Source organism: Neodiprion virginianus, chromosome 2 (assembly GCF_021901495.1).
Source record: "Neodiprion virginianus isolate iyNeoVirg1 chromosome 2, iyNeoVirg1.1, whole genome shotgun sequence".
NCBI classification, from domain to species: Eukaryota; Metazoa; Arthropoda; class Insecta; order Hymenoptera; family Diprionidae; genus Neodiprion; species Neodiprion virginianus.
Window position 1 is genome coordinate 37,456,162 of NC_060878.1, and position 17,891 is coordinate 37,474,052.

General features: G+C 39.8%; 3 protein-coding genes across 3 annotated transcripts; 2 read left to right on the forward strand and 1 right to left on the reverse strand.

The window, feature by feature from the left end:
• Nucleotides 1-192: 192 nt before the first annotated feature.
• LOC124297655 (protein kintoun) lies at nt 193-4,672 on the reverse strand. Its single transcript, XM_046748908.1, has 3 exons — nt 2,850-4,672; nt 1,637-2,040; nt 193-1,464 (listed from the first exon to the last, which is right to left on the reverse strand). The coding sequence occupies exons 1-3, from the start codon at nt 4,545-4,547 to the stop codon at nt 1,080-1,082; spliced, it is 2,487 nt and encodes an 828-aa protein (XP_046604864.1). The 5' UTR covers nt 4,548-4,672; the 3' UTR covers nt 193-1,079.
• A 1,114-nt stretch (nt 4,673-5,786) lies between these two features.
• Nucleotides 5,787-12,381, forward strand: LOC124298077 (uronyl 2-sulfotransferase-like). The gene is made up of 6 exons (XM_046749659.1): nt 5,787-7,025; nt 8,186-8,395; nt 9,927-10,087; nt 10,482-10,559; nt 11,377-11,537; nt 11,721-12,381. The coding sequence occupies exons 1-6, from the start codon at nt 6,837-6,839 to the stop codon at nt 11,867-11,869; spliced, it is 948 nt and encodes a 315-aa protein (XP_046605615.1). The 5' UTR covers nt 5,787-6,836; the 3' UTR covers nt 11,870-12,381.
• An 847-nt stretch (nt 12,382-13,228) lies between these two features.
• LOC124297818 (uncharacterized) lies at nt 13,229-17,054 on the forward strand (the record flags this gene model as incomplete). The annotated part of the gene is made up of 5 exons (XM_046749137.1): nt 13,229-13,401; nt 13,506-13,908; nt 15,832-16,001; nt 16,290-16,376; nt 16,525-17,054. Coding segments are annotated over 5 exons (1,233 nt in total), but the record flags the coding sequence as incomplete, so codon positions are not given.
• Between the last annotated feature and the right edge of the window lie 837 nt (nt 17,055-17,891).

Sequence of the window (17,891 nt, forward strand, 5' to 3'; positions counted from 1 at the left end):
ACAACTGCGATCCGAGCGATTATAACTGTGGAACGGTCGTCAGTTGCATCGTTCAACATTCGAAATTAGTCTAATCAATCGCACATTAAATTTTGTCATTGTCTTTGTTCAATTCTATTCTTAATTGCAGAATATTGTTACCCTGTACGCTCTTGTGCTGTGCATTTGAATGATACAAGATTCAGGTAACCCTTATTTGCATAACATAACTGTTTATTACCCATTTTCTTCTCATGGATTATTACACTGGGAACAAAATATCCTTTTAAATCATAATATATAATTTTCTTTCGTATTTATAATACCAGGTATAATATATATTGACCAATGAATTTTTCATTGATCCCGTGCATGTAGAAATAATTAATTTAGCGTGTAAAATACTATTGTCTATCCCGCAGTACTATTATAAGGTTGAATACGGTTGTAAAGTTTAAAATTCGATATGTAGCCAAAAAGACTGTATTTGTCTATTGAGCAAAGTTCATCAAATTTTGCCTGTACCGTTTCTGATTTTACTTACAATTAACCGATATTGCCGAATCTCTAATGATCTCACTTTATACTTTGTATATTGTCTACAATTTAATTAAGTATAATATTTTTATACAAATCAATGGTGAGTGAACATTACCTCCCGATTAGTATGAAAGTGTATAAATTCGTGTAAAAATCAATAAACGATTAGAAATTTTCACTCTATAAAATAGTACGATTGATTGCATAATATTTAGTACGTGTGTATGCATGTTGCATTTAAAACTTTATCAATATATCTCAAACCTAGCCTAGCAGTCGTTAGTGAGCTATACAAGACGTACGTGAAAATAATAGTAATAATTCATCTCTCAGAAATCTTGTACTCGAACGTGTGAGAAAATTTGTGTTACTTTTTCCTCCCCACTGTTCAACTTGTCTCTTGCTCTTACTTATCGCCATTGAAATCGAAAACCGTATTCTTCCCTATTATCTCATGGATCAGGTATCTACTCTCGATTGATCTCTTTGAACTAAGGTATACAAATATTATAAATTATTCAGAACCAGCCATCAAATGGAATTGCATTAATCGGAATAAATTAAATATCAAGATCAAAAATTAAATCGTTCTTAAAGACTTCTGTAACAGCGTTTGTACCATTTTCATTATCATCATTCCAATGATTTTTCTCTGTACTCTCATCGTTTCGTTTACTGGAATGAGAGTTGTGATTTTTTTGATTTTCTATATCGATGTGCTCAGATTTTTTGTGTACCATCGATTTATCGTAATTTAATATTGGCTTCACATTTTCATGGACGCTATTTTCCACCGGGGTATTTTTAGGGCTAATTTTGTACTTTTCCGCACGCTCCTCGCTCTCGGAGTTTTCACTTTCACTAGTTCTACGATCGTGCGCACGTTTCTTATTGCGTAATTTACGCTGGTTCTTCTTACGCTGTCCTAGGATACTTGAGTTGGATCTGTAAAAATTTGTAGGTTCCTGATTCACCAAAATTTATTTATTCAAAGATATTGTGATGCTTCAGTGCTATAAAAAAAGTTTGATGGAACAAAGCCAAGAATACAAGTTCAAGGAAAGGGAAGAGAAAAAAAAAGGGACAAGAATACGTTAAAAGACTGGCAAAAGATTACCTGTATAACTGGCGAGCGACAACATCATTAAAACGAACTGTCTTCTTCAAACTCGAACTTCCAGACTCAGAATTTATTTCTGGAATTGAGTCGGAATGGAAGTCTATAGAAGAAGCAAGCATAGCGCTATCGTCTACGCTCGATTCGGAAACCGAACGTGTAAAGCCATAATTACGACGGGACTTTAGTATACCCTTGGACCTGCCCGCAGGACCAGGAATATTTCCTAATTCATCACCACTACTTTCTGATATCGATCTATGATCGTCGTATCGTGAAGAGTCTGTATCTTCGCGCTCTGCCTCATCGTCTGAGTCCAACTGATTTGGCGTTATATTAATCACAATGTCATCGCCTTCTCCCATAACTTCAATCTTCTTATTTGTTTGCAGACAAGGCTGAATCTGAAGAGGAAAAGAATGTCAATTTCAATTCACAATTGTTCAGTTTCAGGCTATTATCAGGGAAGTCAAACTCAATCCTTACTGGTATATGTAAGATATGTAGAAACTATTACTGCATTCAAGTTTCATAATAATCAAAGCATATCTTCTTGTACAATTTCAGTAATAATTTCGCAATGGCTTGTGCAAGATTGTTAGCTCAGGTAGATTGATAATGCACAATTATAAAATGAAAAAATCAAGAAAGAAATTCTTATTTTACAGAGAATTGAACATGACGTACTGGTGAGGGTGAATAGGACTTTGTATATACACGTCAAAAGGTATTTCAATCGATAAGATAAGTATTATCAGTGCTAGACTGATGCAACATTGGATTACCTCCATGTGCTGTTAAATACACATACGTGCTGTGTAAAATTGAGCGAGATAATAAATAATCTATTACGCGAAAAGACTGGGTCACGCCGAAATCAAAACAAACAATGCTATCCTCGTTTTTTTTGCAAGTATGCTGAATCAGACTGTAATACACGTGTTACAAAATAGAAAATTCTGAATAATAAACAATTTGTAATGATTGAAAAAGTGTCAAGTAATACCTAGACCATTATTTCAAAATGTGTGCGAATAAAGCGTTTTAATAAAGTATGCCAAGCGTTGAATAAAATATGTTATGGACAGTGACAAATTTGATGAAAAGTAGCACGTGGCTCACCTAATTTACACAGACCGCTTTGACCGCAGAGGATCAAATCGGTTTTCGATAGGAAGAGAAAAGTATGATGAGCATAATAAATAAATGTTACCATAAGTTCATTGAGTTTATTTTGGAGGGAAACAGGGGCGAATAGTTCCCTGAGTTCCATAAACTCCTCGTCAATTCCAACGAAGTACTTGCTCACGTCTTCCCTGCAATCTTCCAAGGCGACGGTAATGACAACATTGTTATCCCAAGGCTCTATGACCAGTGATTCGGGACGAATAGATTCTCGCCCAGTCTTAAAGCACATAGAATAATAAACGGGAAAAAATCCAGCTCCGACCGAGGTAAGAAGCACATGAACGCCCGAATTCTCTTTCAGCATTTTATGCCGTATCGAATCAGGATCAACATTTTTGAGGTGGATAGTAAAAGCAAGAGTTTTATCATAACAATTACAGCTAAAGGCAGGAAGGGAATATTTGACATCAGGGTTCATGAACGCCGGCTCGTCAGGTACGCTTTGGTTACTAGTTCTTAGCGCGGTATCTTCCTCACATTCACCAAACGCACTTTCCCTGTCGATAACGGTAACCAGTGCCTTTTTCTCGGCTCCTTCATCATCGCCAGAGTCTGCCAAAGGGCTGCCATGATCACTGTCGACTCCACTGTCCTCCCTGTTGTCACAGAGCGGAACGACGCCCCTGAGAACAGGCAGAGTGACAGTGAGCTTCTTGTTTTTAGGGTCAAATTTTGCGCCGCCGTTGTCTGGATCGACACTGTACGGCAGGGGGAGTTGAAGCTGGTATTTAGCGGGTTTCTCGCTCTTCAGCATTACCAGCCGTTCTTGAACATCAAGGGTGGCGTCGCCGGCGCTTTTAAGAAGGGGAAGGTCGATTTCAACGACAAGTTTCTTGGGAATAGCTTTATGGAGTCTGGCATTTTTGTGATTATGAAAGTCTTGTATATCGACGCTGTCCTGATGCTTGACGACGAACTTTGGCGTGGTGTACGCGGAGCACTCGCTCTCCGTGCTCCTTCTCTCGTTGAAATATTTAGTCGAAGGCGACCGCCGCTCGGCCGGTTTGTCCATGGCTCGAAGCTGCTCCTCACGGCTCTCGTCGTAGCTGGTCATCAGCTTCTGGTAGATCTCCGGCTCAAGGTCAACGTCCGAGGGCACCGCCGGCCGCTCCGACTTCTTTCTGATCACCGTCGGCTGGCTGACACCCTTGAAGCTCATCTTGGGGAACTTGATGTTGTTCCGGTCTAGCTTAACTTTAAAACTGCTCTCGACACCGTCCAACGCCGTCTGATTAACGGTCTCCCGGAACTTGGAATTCTTGCTGGCCAAGTGCAGGGTGTCCGGGTGGAACACCACGTCGAAGACGACGCACCGGGCGCTCTTCTTGTCGAGGTCATCGCGGGGGGGAGCCAAGGTGTGGGGAATGGACCACTGCAAACCCCGGCTACCACCCTCGCAGGTCGGCCGGCTCGAAGGCTTGCCGACACTCGAGCTTTGGCTTATGTTTACAAAGCACTTCCTGCACCCGTCGACGCTTGTTTTTATTACGTAACCCGGCTCAGGGTTAACGAACGTCACGTCTACGCCTCTCTCTCTCTCCAGCTGCGCGATCTCCGACTGGTACAGTTTCTTGTTCTCGGGGTTCGTCACCTCCTCTGCGTAATCGAACAGGAGTTTCCGGAACTCCTCTTTCTTAAGACAGTCGGTTATCGTCTCTAGCTCTTCCTTCGTCACGTCCAAATCCTCCCAGTTCTTTTTTAATCGCGAGTTGTACACGGCCATCTTCCAGTAGATACTAGTGTTTGGGTTCGGTGCCTTTAATTAATTTAGCCACTGGTGCATAAGCATATATCTATATATATAATAGAGAATACAACCCAGAAGTTTCCATCCAATCCTTGCGCAAATAACCACGTGGACCATACAGATGTGCGCAGCTCTGCCGGCCGGCTGGTGGAATTTATACGAACTAGCCGATGATTTTTAAACGCGAGCGGGACGCGAACGCGCCGCCGACATTTACGGCTCGATGCGCGAACAAATTCTCTCATACTTCGCGATTATTTTATTTGCTGAATTGCGTCCGTCAACTTGCACCACTTTTCGCTGTCAGCGATTTTCCACAAAGAGCAACGTCGGCAGCTTATCGTCGCTCCTGTAGCTGACGAATGCGTTATACGGTATAATAATATACAGTCGAGAACGAACAGGGTTATCTGGAATACCGATTCTACAATAGCTGTCTATAAAAGGAAACGAAGATTACAGTGAGAGAAATTTATAGTTCCGGTTGCAGCTCAGTCCTTAATTATTTTCACTTTTCACCACAATCGAAAAATATAGTATAAATATTCTAGGTACAAAATGAAAATTAGTTTTGTAACTGTTAACAGAAAGTCTAGTATCCGTTACTATTCTTTCCCATTACGATCACTGCTACTATATTTTCTTGTAACTGTTTCGAAAATTTAATGCTTGTGCTGCGATAAGTTGATGTTAAAGCCTTATTTAACTAAAAAAGTAGAGTAAACCGAACACACTGATTTTGCATTGCAATTACCCAAAAAGTATCGACAGTAGCGACTGTTTTTTTTCAACGATAACTGTTTTACTTTATTTTTCTAGTTACTATGACACATGAAATTTTTCTTAGTGTACGTAAAATAAATGGGCAAAGCCACTTACAAAATTACTGAACTATATTACATTTAAGTTAAGAAAAGAAGCAAATGCTAATCATTTATTTGTACGGTAAATTTCAGTCACGTTGAATTTTTCTGTAAATGCGATCTTGATACTTGAAATTTGATCTGGATCTAAACAAATTGAATGCAATTTAATTAAATTGGTGTAAAAATTATGACAAATAATAAATGTTCTCTACATGCATACGCTATACAAACCAAACATGTTCTTAATGCCTGCAACAAGGTTTCGGTAGTTATGTAATTATTTTTTTCTGACGTTTATCGTATGTAAATTGTATACGATGACTGACCGTAATAATTGGGTGTTTCGTTATCGAAATTGAAGATAGTTACAATCGTAAAATTCGCTGCATCGAGGGTGAAACTGTAGTCACGTAAAGTTCATGCACAGAAATTCGTGTATTAATTATTTTTTGTTGTTTCTGACCACGTTACGTTACCCGAAGGATTATCAATTCGAAAGTTTCCACTGTAGTAAAGCAATAACATGCGCATGTATACAAAGGTACTTCTTAAATCGAACATTCCCTCTTTTATTTTCTGCTGAGGTCACATCACCTTTCCTCTCTAAAATTAATAACCTATCATCCTTTGTACCCAAACGTAATGTCGATGGTAATCCGATTATGAAATTGCCCTCGGGGCATCTTTGCGACTAACAATGAGTCGTTTTCGCAACTGCCGGGCACGAGAGCACTATGTTACGATTGAATTTATTCTGCTCAAAGCTGAAATTTGCAAAAATTAAATAAGAAATTCAGCATCGGTTGTGGCAACGTACATTAATTATTCGACGTTCATTTGAATATATGATTTTTTGACGTGGTATTTATTAAGTAGAAGTAAAATCGAAATATAATCACGAACAATTTTCTCGATCAATTATTACGTTACATAAGTTTTGAAAAATTCATAGGTACCATGGTCATTCGTTCTCAAATAAATGAAAGTGAAAATGAACGCCCGTCATTAGACCCATAAATTTTTCACAACTCATACGAACTTCACGGTGCCGCAGTGAAGGAAAAAATACATGATTATGAATTATCGTGCGTTCAGAACAGTTTGGCGTAAGTATAAATCACGTAAGGATTTCCGATCTTACGGAGGAAGAAGGTGGGGGCGGAGGGTCAGGTCCATAATGCGGAGGATGTGGGGATTGCTGACTGAGAAGTCTGTGACCCACTGGCATTCTCTCCAGTCGCGCGGCAGACTCAAACGTTGAAAATCAGTAGCAGTTCGGTGCCTTTTGCACTGCAGTTTTCGTCTGCATCCGCAACATTGTGTACGTCGATTGATTATAGTATCCCGAGTCATGTAAACGAGTAAACGAGTGATCAAGAGTAAGAATAAATTTCCGAGGATGCGTCGCTCCAACACTAATTTGCTAACGAGCCTGATTGCTTGTCTCACCGTGGCTTTCATTGTATTTAATAAGGCAATTATGCAGCCGGAACACTTATCTTCAAAGGTTAGCCTCCCGATGACGACAGATGCCGACAGATACTCGTCAAGCCTGCAGATCAATAATTCGAGGAGGGATTATTCTCAGGTGGGTATAATTTTAATTAAACTTTCCTGTTCAGATTGTGGTACTCGCAGATTTCTATTCAAATTAGGTAATAAGTTGAAATACAGAATCATTCTTCTGAAATGAACGTTACAAATTGAGGTGAAAAAAGAATTAATGAATCATATACAAACTGCTGCCGTATGATTATAAATTATTGACACATTTCATTTTGGTTTGCAACGTTCGACTATTTCTCTGCATGCATTGGTACTTGTAATGTGATATTGGTGAGGTTCGTGCAATTTATTCCTGAATTGGGTAAGACAATTTTCCTGTATCGTTTAAATTGCTTTGCATAAAAGTTCAGTACGAAGTGAATAAAAAATACAGATGTGCTGTCTTCTAGACTAACTAGTGCGTGCTTAGAAATAATGCAACTGTCAAGATTAGAGAGCGTGACATTGGTGTTAACAGACTTGCGGTATAAATTTCACTTAAGATCATAAACAATACATAGACCTGTATGTTATTACCGAAGTTTCTTCAAAGGAATCATGAATGGTAGAGAGAATGTTAATTCGCGAAAACGGGCGGATTTCGTCATGCAAAATTTGCGCGTCACTTCTGCATTGGTGCGCGAATCGTATTAACGTTTATACGTTATATTTACTCACGCATGGTTTCAAACCGAAGTATTACGCCATTCAATTATCTCACTTGATTCAGAAGCTCTTAGAGATGTTGCACAAGAATGTGAAAAGCGCATCATGGAGCACGTGAGAAATTCATTTACACGCAACTCGATGTAGGTACAGCACTCCATGCATTCTCTTCTGGAATTGATTGTCGGTGGAGTTTCTGATTGTACTTCAAATTACTTATGCACCTTGAAATAAAAAACCCATTAGTTCTTGTCATTAGATCGCATGCATGCATTGAAGCGTTTAAATTCCTAGATGATTAAAAATAGTGAGTATCGAAAACACATTTTTCAAATAAAAAAAAGAGCGGTTTCTTTCTATTCACATTCCGATTCGTCATGTTTTATAAACCACATATTCAAACGCGAACAGCATACAAAAAATTTCATTTCGTAATCCAGGTTAAGGCTTTCCTCCTTTTGACATACGTGCCTCCATCTACGCGCATGGTATGCCGATTGCATAATATGCTCTGTCAAACTGCACATTCGTTTCCAGGCACATCGACACGTGACCCCGTCTTTAGCCGAGCTGGGAGGTCGTCGAAGTATCCCAGAAATGAGTGAGAACACGCTGATGTTAACGCGGATTTTAGGTGCTGGATCGGAACTTTTGGTTCTCATTTTGCAACGACTTCAAGGACGAAACGCTTTTAAGCACATCAGGCTGCCTTCCGGGGACGATAATCTCCTCACTACGCTTCAGCAGGTGAGTCAGATCGGCTGATAGTCAATTTGCGACAGTCCAGTTACTTCGGGAAGACGGATATTAGCATAAAAAATGCCTACTTCAATGAAAAGTTAACTAAGCATAGTCGTGATTATATTTTTCACCATTTTCGTTAAATTTGTCCTCTAGACATGCGGGAATTTAATGGCTTTTTCATGCCTTTTTTCCATGCCATTGTGTATGATGCTCGAAACGATATCGCATGCTTGTACCATAATTGAAATTATCCGTTAAACACGAAGATTATTTGACACGCATGGAAATCTTACAAGGGCAACGAGTACATGTAAGGACGAAGTTTTTTAACAGACGCTTTATACGTGATTATTATCAGCACATTTATACCTAGGCGTTATTTCGTATAGGTATATAATATAATTTATCTGTTACGCAACGTGTGATTTTACCGCCAGCATTCGCATCTTCGGTATATCATTAAATATACGGATACTTAGCAAGGTCAAGTTTACCGCTGATTCAAATTTCAATTCTGATTAGTCCAACATTGTTTGACTGGATTAAATCTGCCCCTCAATTCGATCGTTACTCCTGCAGCTTAAGTGATGTGATTTAACGTTAAGGTGACAATTTTGATTCCGTATAGATCGGAAACACACATCTACGCAGATACCAGTTTTAATAAAAAAAAAAGAAGATTTCTAATATAAATAAAAGATACCGCAAATGCCATAAGATCAAACGGCCTTTTTAAATGTGTAAAAATCTGATGCGATTAATTTGAATCACAGTATATAAACCATAATCGTAAATGCTCTTGTATTTTCACCTACCTGTACAGTAAAGTATAACAAACTCAGATCATTATTGAGTTAGCTATTCCCAGTAACGGTTACTGGTCAGTACTTGAAGAGGGAAAGCTGATCGCGATAGCGCGTTGCAGTTGCCACATACGGTCAGACTAGTTAGTTTCATAGATTTCTCGGTTGGCATATCTGATGGTCCAGGTACCATTTGAAGCGTGCGAATGATCCTTTCTGTTACGAAAGCTGGAGCTGCAGGATATTTCTCGAGAATCGCTTGCCTAGATCTTTCAATTTTTACTTTCACAAACAACCTGCAGACGATAACTCAATGCGGCATGTTTAGAAGCTGCTCGAGGAATGGTATTTTCATGTGAATAGGCTCCAATTACCATAAGCCGGTTGGTTGTTCAACTCGAATGTCGACTTAATAAACCTGCAGTATATTTGTCGTACTATCGACTTCGTCTTGGAACGATTATTGAGTTATTAAATACGTTTATAAACGACCTTGAATTTTTATCATCGTTCAGAAGTCATTTATATACCCACCAATCGGTATGCCACCCTGACATTTTACATTCACGCGTATACGATGGGAGTCATGTAATTGCGAGGTGATTCTCCTTCGAAGCAATTGATTATTCACGTCACGATGTTTCGTACGTATCTGTATTGTATACTTCTCGTCGATCAAGGCTGTAAAAAGTGTCGGCAAGTTCTAATTGTGCAACCGATGATATTCTCAGGAGCTTCTCGTCGAAGATATCACCACCATCATCAGGCAAGAGGCTGTTCCGTTGACCTTTGACGCTGACGTCAGATTCCTCAACTTCTCGGCCTTCGGACGGCAGGCTCCGACTTATATCTCCATGGTCAGGGACCCACTCGACCCTAAAGTACTGCGAAGGTACGGCTGATCTTGAACCTAATTGTGACCGAGATGAAAGAAAAAACAAAATAAAACGCGATCTCACCGCCTTTGGCAACGTCTAATCATTCCATTTCGTCACATCAACGAGTCGTCTATTGGAGAAAAGACGAATGCCTGGTTCCATTTACAAATGTGAAAAAATAACACGAAGAATAGTAATTCTATGACTTTCACGGCTTAATCTTGAATATTGATCTTTAATTTATCGTCTTACTTTGTGTAGAATGCGTGGACTATCCACGTGATTACTACTAGCACATTTCAAATACATACCTTAAACTTATGTCGGATAAAGCATATGCGGCATGCTACTATTACCAACCAAACGTTTCACTTCTATTTCGGATGTAACTCCTATTCGCACTTACAGATTTCAGAAGGATGACGCTGCTGAGTTAAGATATTGTGGAGCAATCGCCCATTTTTGTGGACAGGATCCACGATGCACGTAAATATATAGACATTCTTTATTTATTACGTCAATTGCAAAAGTTTTATAGTAATCGATAAACTCATCCATACCCTTCTGCAGACCTTACGAATCATTTTACACGCGAACTGAAACCCTCCAACACTTTTAGCCTACCTTGATCACTTCCGGTTTGAACAGTATCAGCTTCCTTATATCTCACTGGAGACTCCGCGTTATCTCCAGTTTCGCTTTGAGTCATGATACTTTCACTTACACTCTGTAGTCTCTCCCTCCACTGTCGTTTCAAGGTGAATAATTTAATAAACCGAATGAAATCGTGTACACGAACTGAAATAAAGTTTGATTAGTACCACGAAAAACGACTTATTGGTTGGGTATAAATTGTGCGTTCACGTGCCTATGGCTTTGTTGCGGATGAACCTCGAGACTGAAGTTATAGTGTCAAATAAACCGTTACGTAAACCGTACCCGTGAGAATAACCAGATGGTCGCGTTTCTCAAAGTGCTATACCTTCGCAATCACTGTCCAAGCACCGTAGGCACCTACCCACGAATCGTCCTGCGTTTCACGAGATTCTCTTTCATCCTTCGCTGTTGCGTAATAAGCAAGAAGTGGTTCTGAGTCAGGCCTCAGTTCCCGGTTACATGAACAATGGATCAAGTTCAATATTTGCGACCCCATTCCCATGACATTTTCAATCACGCTGCAGGGTGTCTTTCGCGATTTCGTAGCCGCACGAACCGCTTTCTTTCCTCGCATCAGTGTCTGGATCGAGTTACGAACTGTCCATGGGTGTGGTAGCTTCTCTGATTCACATACGATTATTTTCAGAAGCGAAAATCGCACATGGGCAATGGCCGAAGCTCAAGCCAATGTTGAACGGTGGTATCCTGTCGTTGGACTGCTCGAGTATATCGGACCTACGCTGAAAACTCTTGAACGTAGCTTCTCCTACTTCTTCAAGGGAGCCACGGATGTTTATTCAGAATTGCGTGAGTTAACATTGTCTAATTATTCCTAAGCATCTGCCGCGTTATTCCGTTCCACGTACGACGGTTGAAAGCAATAAAAAGCAAAGTCGTGCATTTATACGATATTTTTTTTTTGACCCTTTGTTGTTGTGCAATTTGCGAGAGTCAGTTCAATAAAGGAATTAATTTTTCTCATCTTTTCAGAGGTAAAAAGAAAGACTGACGTACCATGGAAATCGAAAATACAGGCTGCATTGGAGGGGAAACTTCTGATCGGACCACTGGCAAAGGAAGTTGAATTTTATCTGTGGCTGAAATCGCGGCTGCTTTGTCCGAAATGCGGCAATGGTTGAAGTCGTTTTGAAGAAATCCAGGTTTATTTAGAAGATTGAAAAAAGACGTAAATGATTGTGCCGAAAAAGCAGTGGAAGAATTCAATCGATCGGTGTAAAATGACTCGAAACTGGAAAGTTTGTGTTTGAAAGGAATGTAGGGTCATAGAAGAGTGGAGAGGAGATAACATTCCTTAGTTTCGTCACAGCCACGATACGATGATCATTATTTAGATTAATGAAAACGACTGAGGTGACGGCCAATGAATTTTCAACACTGCATAAACGCATCATTCGATGAAACTCGGGTTTCATTGGATCCCGTTGTCATAAGGTTAGAAAAAGTATATCTGATCGTCGGTTCCAGCTCGACAAATATTATGAGACTGAATGCGCTTGTAGCTCATCTTTCACTTTCACGTATATCTACAAGATGCGCATAACTCATTTATAACGACTAAATGCTGTGTAACCCCAAATGCTCGTGAGTTTTGTGATATTTTTTATGTAAAATAAAAGGTTCTGAAAACAAATTGAAGTAAAATTAATTATTTCTTATTGTGGCAAGAACAAACCATTTCGAAAATTTTCCGTCTGATTTAATTGTACGCCTATAAACATAATAATTCAGCGCATAACTGATGAACAGTAGGTTACTGCATCTTGTTTGTGCACTAAGCAAGTTTACCCATGTTGTGTCGCGAAACTATGTTGAAGTTTGTCGAAAGAACTGGTAAAATTCCTACCGGCATTATGGTCAATGATTGTTTACCATTTGGTATTTGTTATCAAGAATTATAGCGAACAAAGCGTTATTAATATGTATTTCGAAGTCCATGATTCTTATAGTGGCCAGAAACATTTACTTTAATTATAAGCGAAGGACTATACTTATTAATTACATTCTCGATTGGTGATGGCAGGGAAAGTATTTTCAACGGCAAGTTATTCAAGTCAAAGGCAAATGATGAAGAATTCTCAAGAAGTCTCATTTACTGGCGATTCGAGTGGATGAGAAACCTAAATGGGAGTTTCAACGATCATTATAAGTTATTGGTTAGTATAGTCTTGACGCGTTGTTGAAACTTTCATTATTATAGCCTCCTCCGTCCAAACTGTCAGTGAATTAAAAGACTTTGAGATCAGTGATTGAACATCGACTGAGTATCATCCATGGCGGTCATCTTTTTTTTGATTCAAGTATTGCCTTGTATCACATTGATACTGGCGCAGCCGCAATATCCTAACGTCAATATAAACATTTTGTATCAACCATACGGTGAGTAATTCTGTAGAGTTAATGTATTTCATTTTAATGGTGCACAAGCTGGTTGATCAATACGCGTCACGTGATGTACGACTCGTGGTTTTTACGTGTAATACCTCGCCAACACGTGTCAATTTACTCTCGGAACGTTTATAAATCTAGAAAGTGGCCAATCGTTCAGCTTCTTCGTACTGTCATTTTCAGACGCAGCTTATAACGCGAATCTGCCCGCATCGCCGCCGTGTTTACTGCGAGGCCAATCAGTCACCAAAAGAGATGACTACACGTGAGCTTGCGTGCTTTTGAACGTTGATCAAATAATTAAGAAATTTTCACGAAAAAAGCCACCGTGTCTGAATAATCCTGATATTCTTTTTACGCTTCACACAGGTACACGTCGGGTATCGGTGGCTACAAAGTTCACACGCGAGCGGTTCTATGGAACGAAGCTCGAACCACTTGCGAAGAGGAAGGCGGGCATTTGGCTATCCTTAACTCCGCAGCCGAAGCAAATGCGGTAACTCAGCTGTACAAGAAGTCGCCGGCAATCATTGGATCACCTCTACCAGAATTTGTTGGCATTGGATTTCACGACCTTTATCGCGAAGGTCAATACGTTACAATTCACGGTCAGACGTTGGCGGAAGCTGGATTCACACAATGGCGGGCTCGAGAACCAAACAATTCGTACAGAGGCAAGCCGGAAAATTGCGGAGCCTTGGGCAAAACTGGGGGACTTAATGATATTAGTTGCAATATTCCAATTGGTTTTGTGTGCGAGCTGCCAACGTATTGATAACGATCTGAACCGAAAGTGACTGATCTTTATTCACAGATAATGTAGCGTTAATGATTGAAAGTTTATGATACTACTACGTGAGAACTGGGTAGATTTTAAACACGATTATACAATAACAGTTATGAGGAGGTACGTGGTCCAAAAATGTACTTTGAATAAACACTTCATACTTAAAAATCACTTGACTCTGAGTGATATTTTCACGCCATTGATTCATTACGGTTTCAAACGATGAATGATGACAGTATTTTGTAAATCGATTTTATCGTACCGTATTAGACTCGAGCCATTTCAAGTCAAAGGTTAGCGATGAACATATTTATTTCACCGCTCGGAGATGGACGATTAATTATCTAAGGCCCCTCACCACCGCGGTGAGTGTTTTGCCTCCGTCCTCGCTAGCCTCAGTCGTTTTCATTATTGATTATTTTATTGTCATGAAAGATCCGTCGTACGTTCATCCAGGGTTTTACAACTTATACCAAAATGAACAGTCCGCGACTGTCCACGACAAAGCTCTAAAGGAGAGGGCGTATGTAAATTGGGATCCTGAAGAACACTTCTGTCCCCAGAGCATTGTAGAAATCTGTGTCATCAAGATATGATAGACATATTATATGAGAATATTTCCTACAACTCCCACCGAGTGACTTACTCCCGGGACGCGAAGTTTTTGATAATGGAATTTTCATCACGTTACGAATAATTTTCTTGCATCCTTGTACTCAAGCTTGTTACCGCAAACATGATATGTAAAAACTTTTGTAAATCAGAGAATCTCGAAAATATTCAAGTCAAGATTTTTGATACATTAAAAATTTTAATTTTACAGGCACGTCTGGTAATTTTTGGACAAAATTTCCAGTCACTGCTGCTGCTCACCGAGAGATGGAAGTATTGTATCGGTTGAATGAAACTACGTAACATCGCTACGGAATAAAAATATTCAACGAACAATTATTCAAGTCTCCAGTGGCTGCCATCCTTGTTAATTAATGTAATCCGCTTCCGTAACACCGTAGATTCTCGAGTTCAGAGGTCGGCTTAGCGACATTTTTATGATGTCATTGCTCGAAGTGATCCAGTTATATCTCAGTGCTTACGTTCTCAAAATTGATGCGAATATTGCGTAATTAGCAGAGATGTCAATCTCCTTTCTCCGCTCGAATCCGGAATTGTGCCCTGACGTACAGCATACGTTGCAGAATGATTCTGTCGTTCGTGGTAAGGCATTCGTATATTCAGGTGAATGGTAAAAGTTTTTACGTAGAGCGTTTTGTTAATTTCATAGAAAAATACTGCGATATTGTTTACGCCCGAATACAACGTTGGATCGAAAGTGATCACAGCTCATTCATTACACCACGAACAAGCGCGAGGTACCAAATCCTTCAAAGCCCTCCAGAGCCGTTAGAATGAGTTCCGATCACGGGTGCCCGAATTCAGAATGCTTGTCTTGATAGCCCCTGCGCACCCTAGAAGTTTGTACCCAATTACGTACTATATACGGAATATGAGCTAACTGGGATTTCCAAACGATACGACGAAATCGCAAAGATGACGTTTGAATTGCAAACCAGTTACATCTAAAGAAAACAGCACTGAGAGTCGGTCAGAAATCTTTACGCGATATTTCAGCCAATGGGGCCCTGAGTTCACGCCATCGTGGTATCGCATGATTCTTTCACCCCAACTGAGCCTTCCTACGCACCAACCTGAGGCGGAAAAGACAAGATTATTTAGTGGCTTGCGTCGATCTTACAGACGAAAGCAGCCTTCATTAAGGTCGAAGGTGAATGATAAATTTGAGAGATAAAATACTCGGAATTTTATATTAAAACATGGCTGGAAATAACAAGATCAGATTATGAAATAGTTGTCAACACCGGAACATCGTTGAAACTTTGATTCGTCTAGTCGAGGCTCAAGAAAGGTGTCAAGATCAGTTACACTCTCCGATACATCTGGATACCAGCAATGGCGATCATCTTCGTTGCACTCCAAATATCGTTGTGTATTACACTGACGATGACACAACAACCTGCATCAACTAATCCTGTTGTAGTCTGGCTTTATCAACCGACAATGAGTGAGTGATTTTCGTTAGGACTATGTTGCTACTTACTTTCACGTCAAACAAAAGTTCCGAAACTCAGGGTTTTTCTATCAGTCCTGGCACGTCTGATGATCAGGGGTACGATATATTTGTATCTCCGATCTGCGGGTGTACCTATGGATGATTTTGGCACTCGCCAACTCTACAACCAACAGATATTTATGAAATCTGACGCGCATTAAAACGGCCCCGTATATTTGCAGTGGCTAATTCAGTATTTTCAAAGGCCACTTACCTTACTGATATCTTGACATTTTGCAACAGTTATTGTCTTGGATTCGCTTAACACGTCGCTGCCACTCCACCAGGAACGGAATCAGTCGGTTACCACCGAAAGTAACTATACGTGAGTTTTCACTCCCAACAGACGATCTCATGTTTATATGTCAATATTTTATTTTATGAGTACGTGCACCGGTGCACTCATCTTAAGAAGTCTCATTGTTAATGCATGAAAGCATCCGTATAGTTTTCTGAATACCCAACACACGCAGGTACGTTCCGGGATTTGGTGCTTATAAAGTTCACTTGCGACCGGTTTCATGGAAAAAGGGTCGAACGACTTGCGAGGAGGAGGGCGGTCATTTAGTAATCCTTAACTCCCGCGCCGAGGCGAATAAAGTTACTGAGCTTTTTAGAAAAGCGGAGCAAGCTGCTGGGCCTCTTCACTCACATTTCTTCAGCGTTGGAATTCATGATTTTGACGAAGAGGGCCACTTTGTAACTATCGACGGTCAGACTTTGGTGAAGGCTGGCTTCAATGAATGGGCGCCCGGCGAGCCCAACAACCGCTACAATAATGAAAATTGCGGGGCCTCAGACGTATATGCTCAACTCCTTGACGTTAATTGCGATAGTGCAAGGCGCTTCGTATGTGAGCTGCCGATCAACTGAAAAAAACACCGAGCAGGAGATCAGTCTTCAATATTTGACGGTGTAAGATCAACAGTCATAAATATATTAGAATTGCTACTGAAGCGAATGATGTAAAGGTGGTAAATAAAACGATTTGGTCTCAAACAAATTTACGTGTAACGATCCGTTGTAATCGACTTATGCTCGTATACAACCGTTGTACTATATGCTCCATTCCTGCGTCAGCTCCACTAATGATAAAAGAAGTTCCTAAAAACAGCACAGTATGAGATTTATTTATTACGCGGATGGTTTTTTCGCATCAATTGTTTCATTTTACTGAATAGTTTGATATCAAATACGGCATAATCAATAAGGGGGTAAAAATGTCAACGTCGAGCAAACAAAACTTTAAGATTGCGTCATGTTGCTCCTCGCCAACGTTATGCAAGCTTGCGATAGAAATTGCCTGGTTATTTTTCAAACTTTCACTCATCAAAGCTTTCGGGTTTGGGAAATATGTAGATATTATTACGACCTCCACCACGTTATTAACGTATCTGAATAAGACAAAATGCAGAGACTGACAGAAGCAATCGAATCTCCTCTCGCACCCTATGATTACGCGTAAGTGTTCCATGGGTCTTGATTAACTGTCGTCTTAGAATTTTTCACTTCATTACCTGTGTTTTGTCCAAATGTTCCAATTGCTTATTGTCAAGAAACATGAAAAGTCAAAACGTGTATCTAAATACAGGCGCGTTATGATGTATGAAAAAAAATCAGAAATACTCCCTGAGAAAAAATGACCTTTTGAGTCTTACAGAGTTAAATAACGATTACCATAGTGATAGACGCTACTATTTTTGAGAACACGTATTAGATCGATATCCCCTTTTTGATACATTTTTCAAAGTCCTAGAATCCAGAGAAAATAGCGCCTATTTCAATTTCCCGTTACAATATGTTATACAGCATTATGCATCCGTTATATATTCATTGCTGG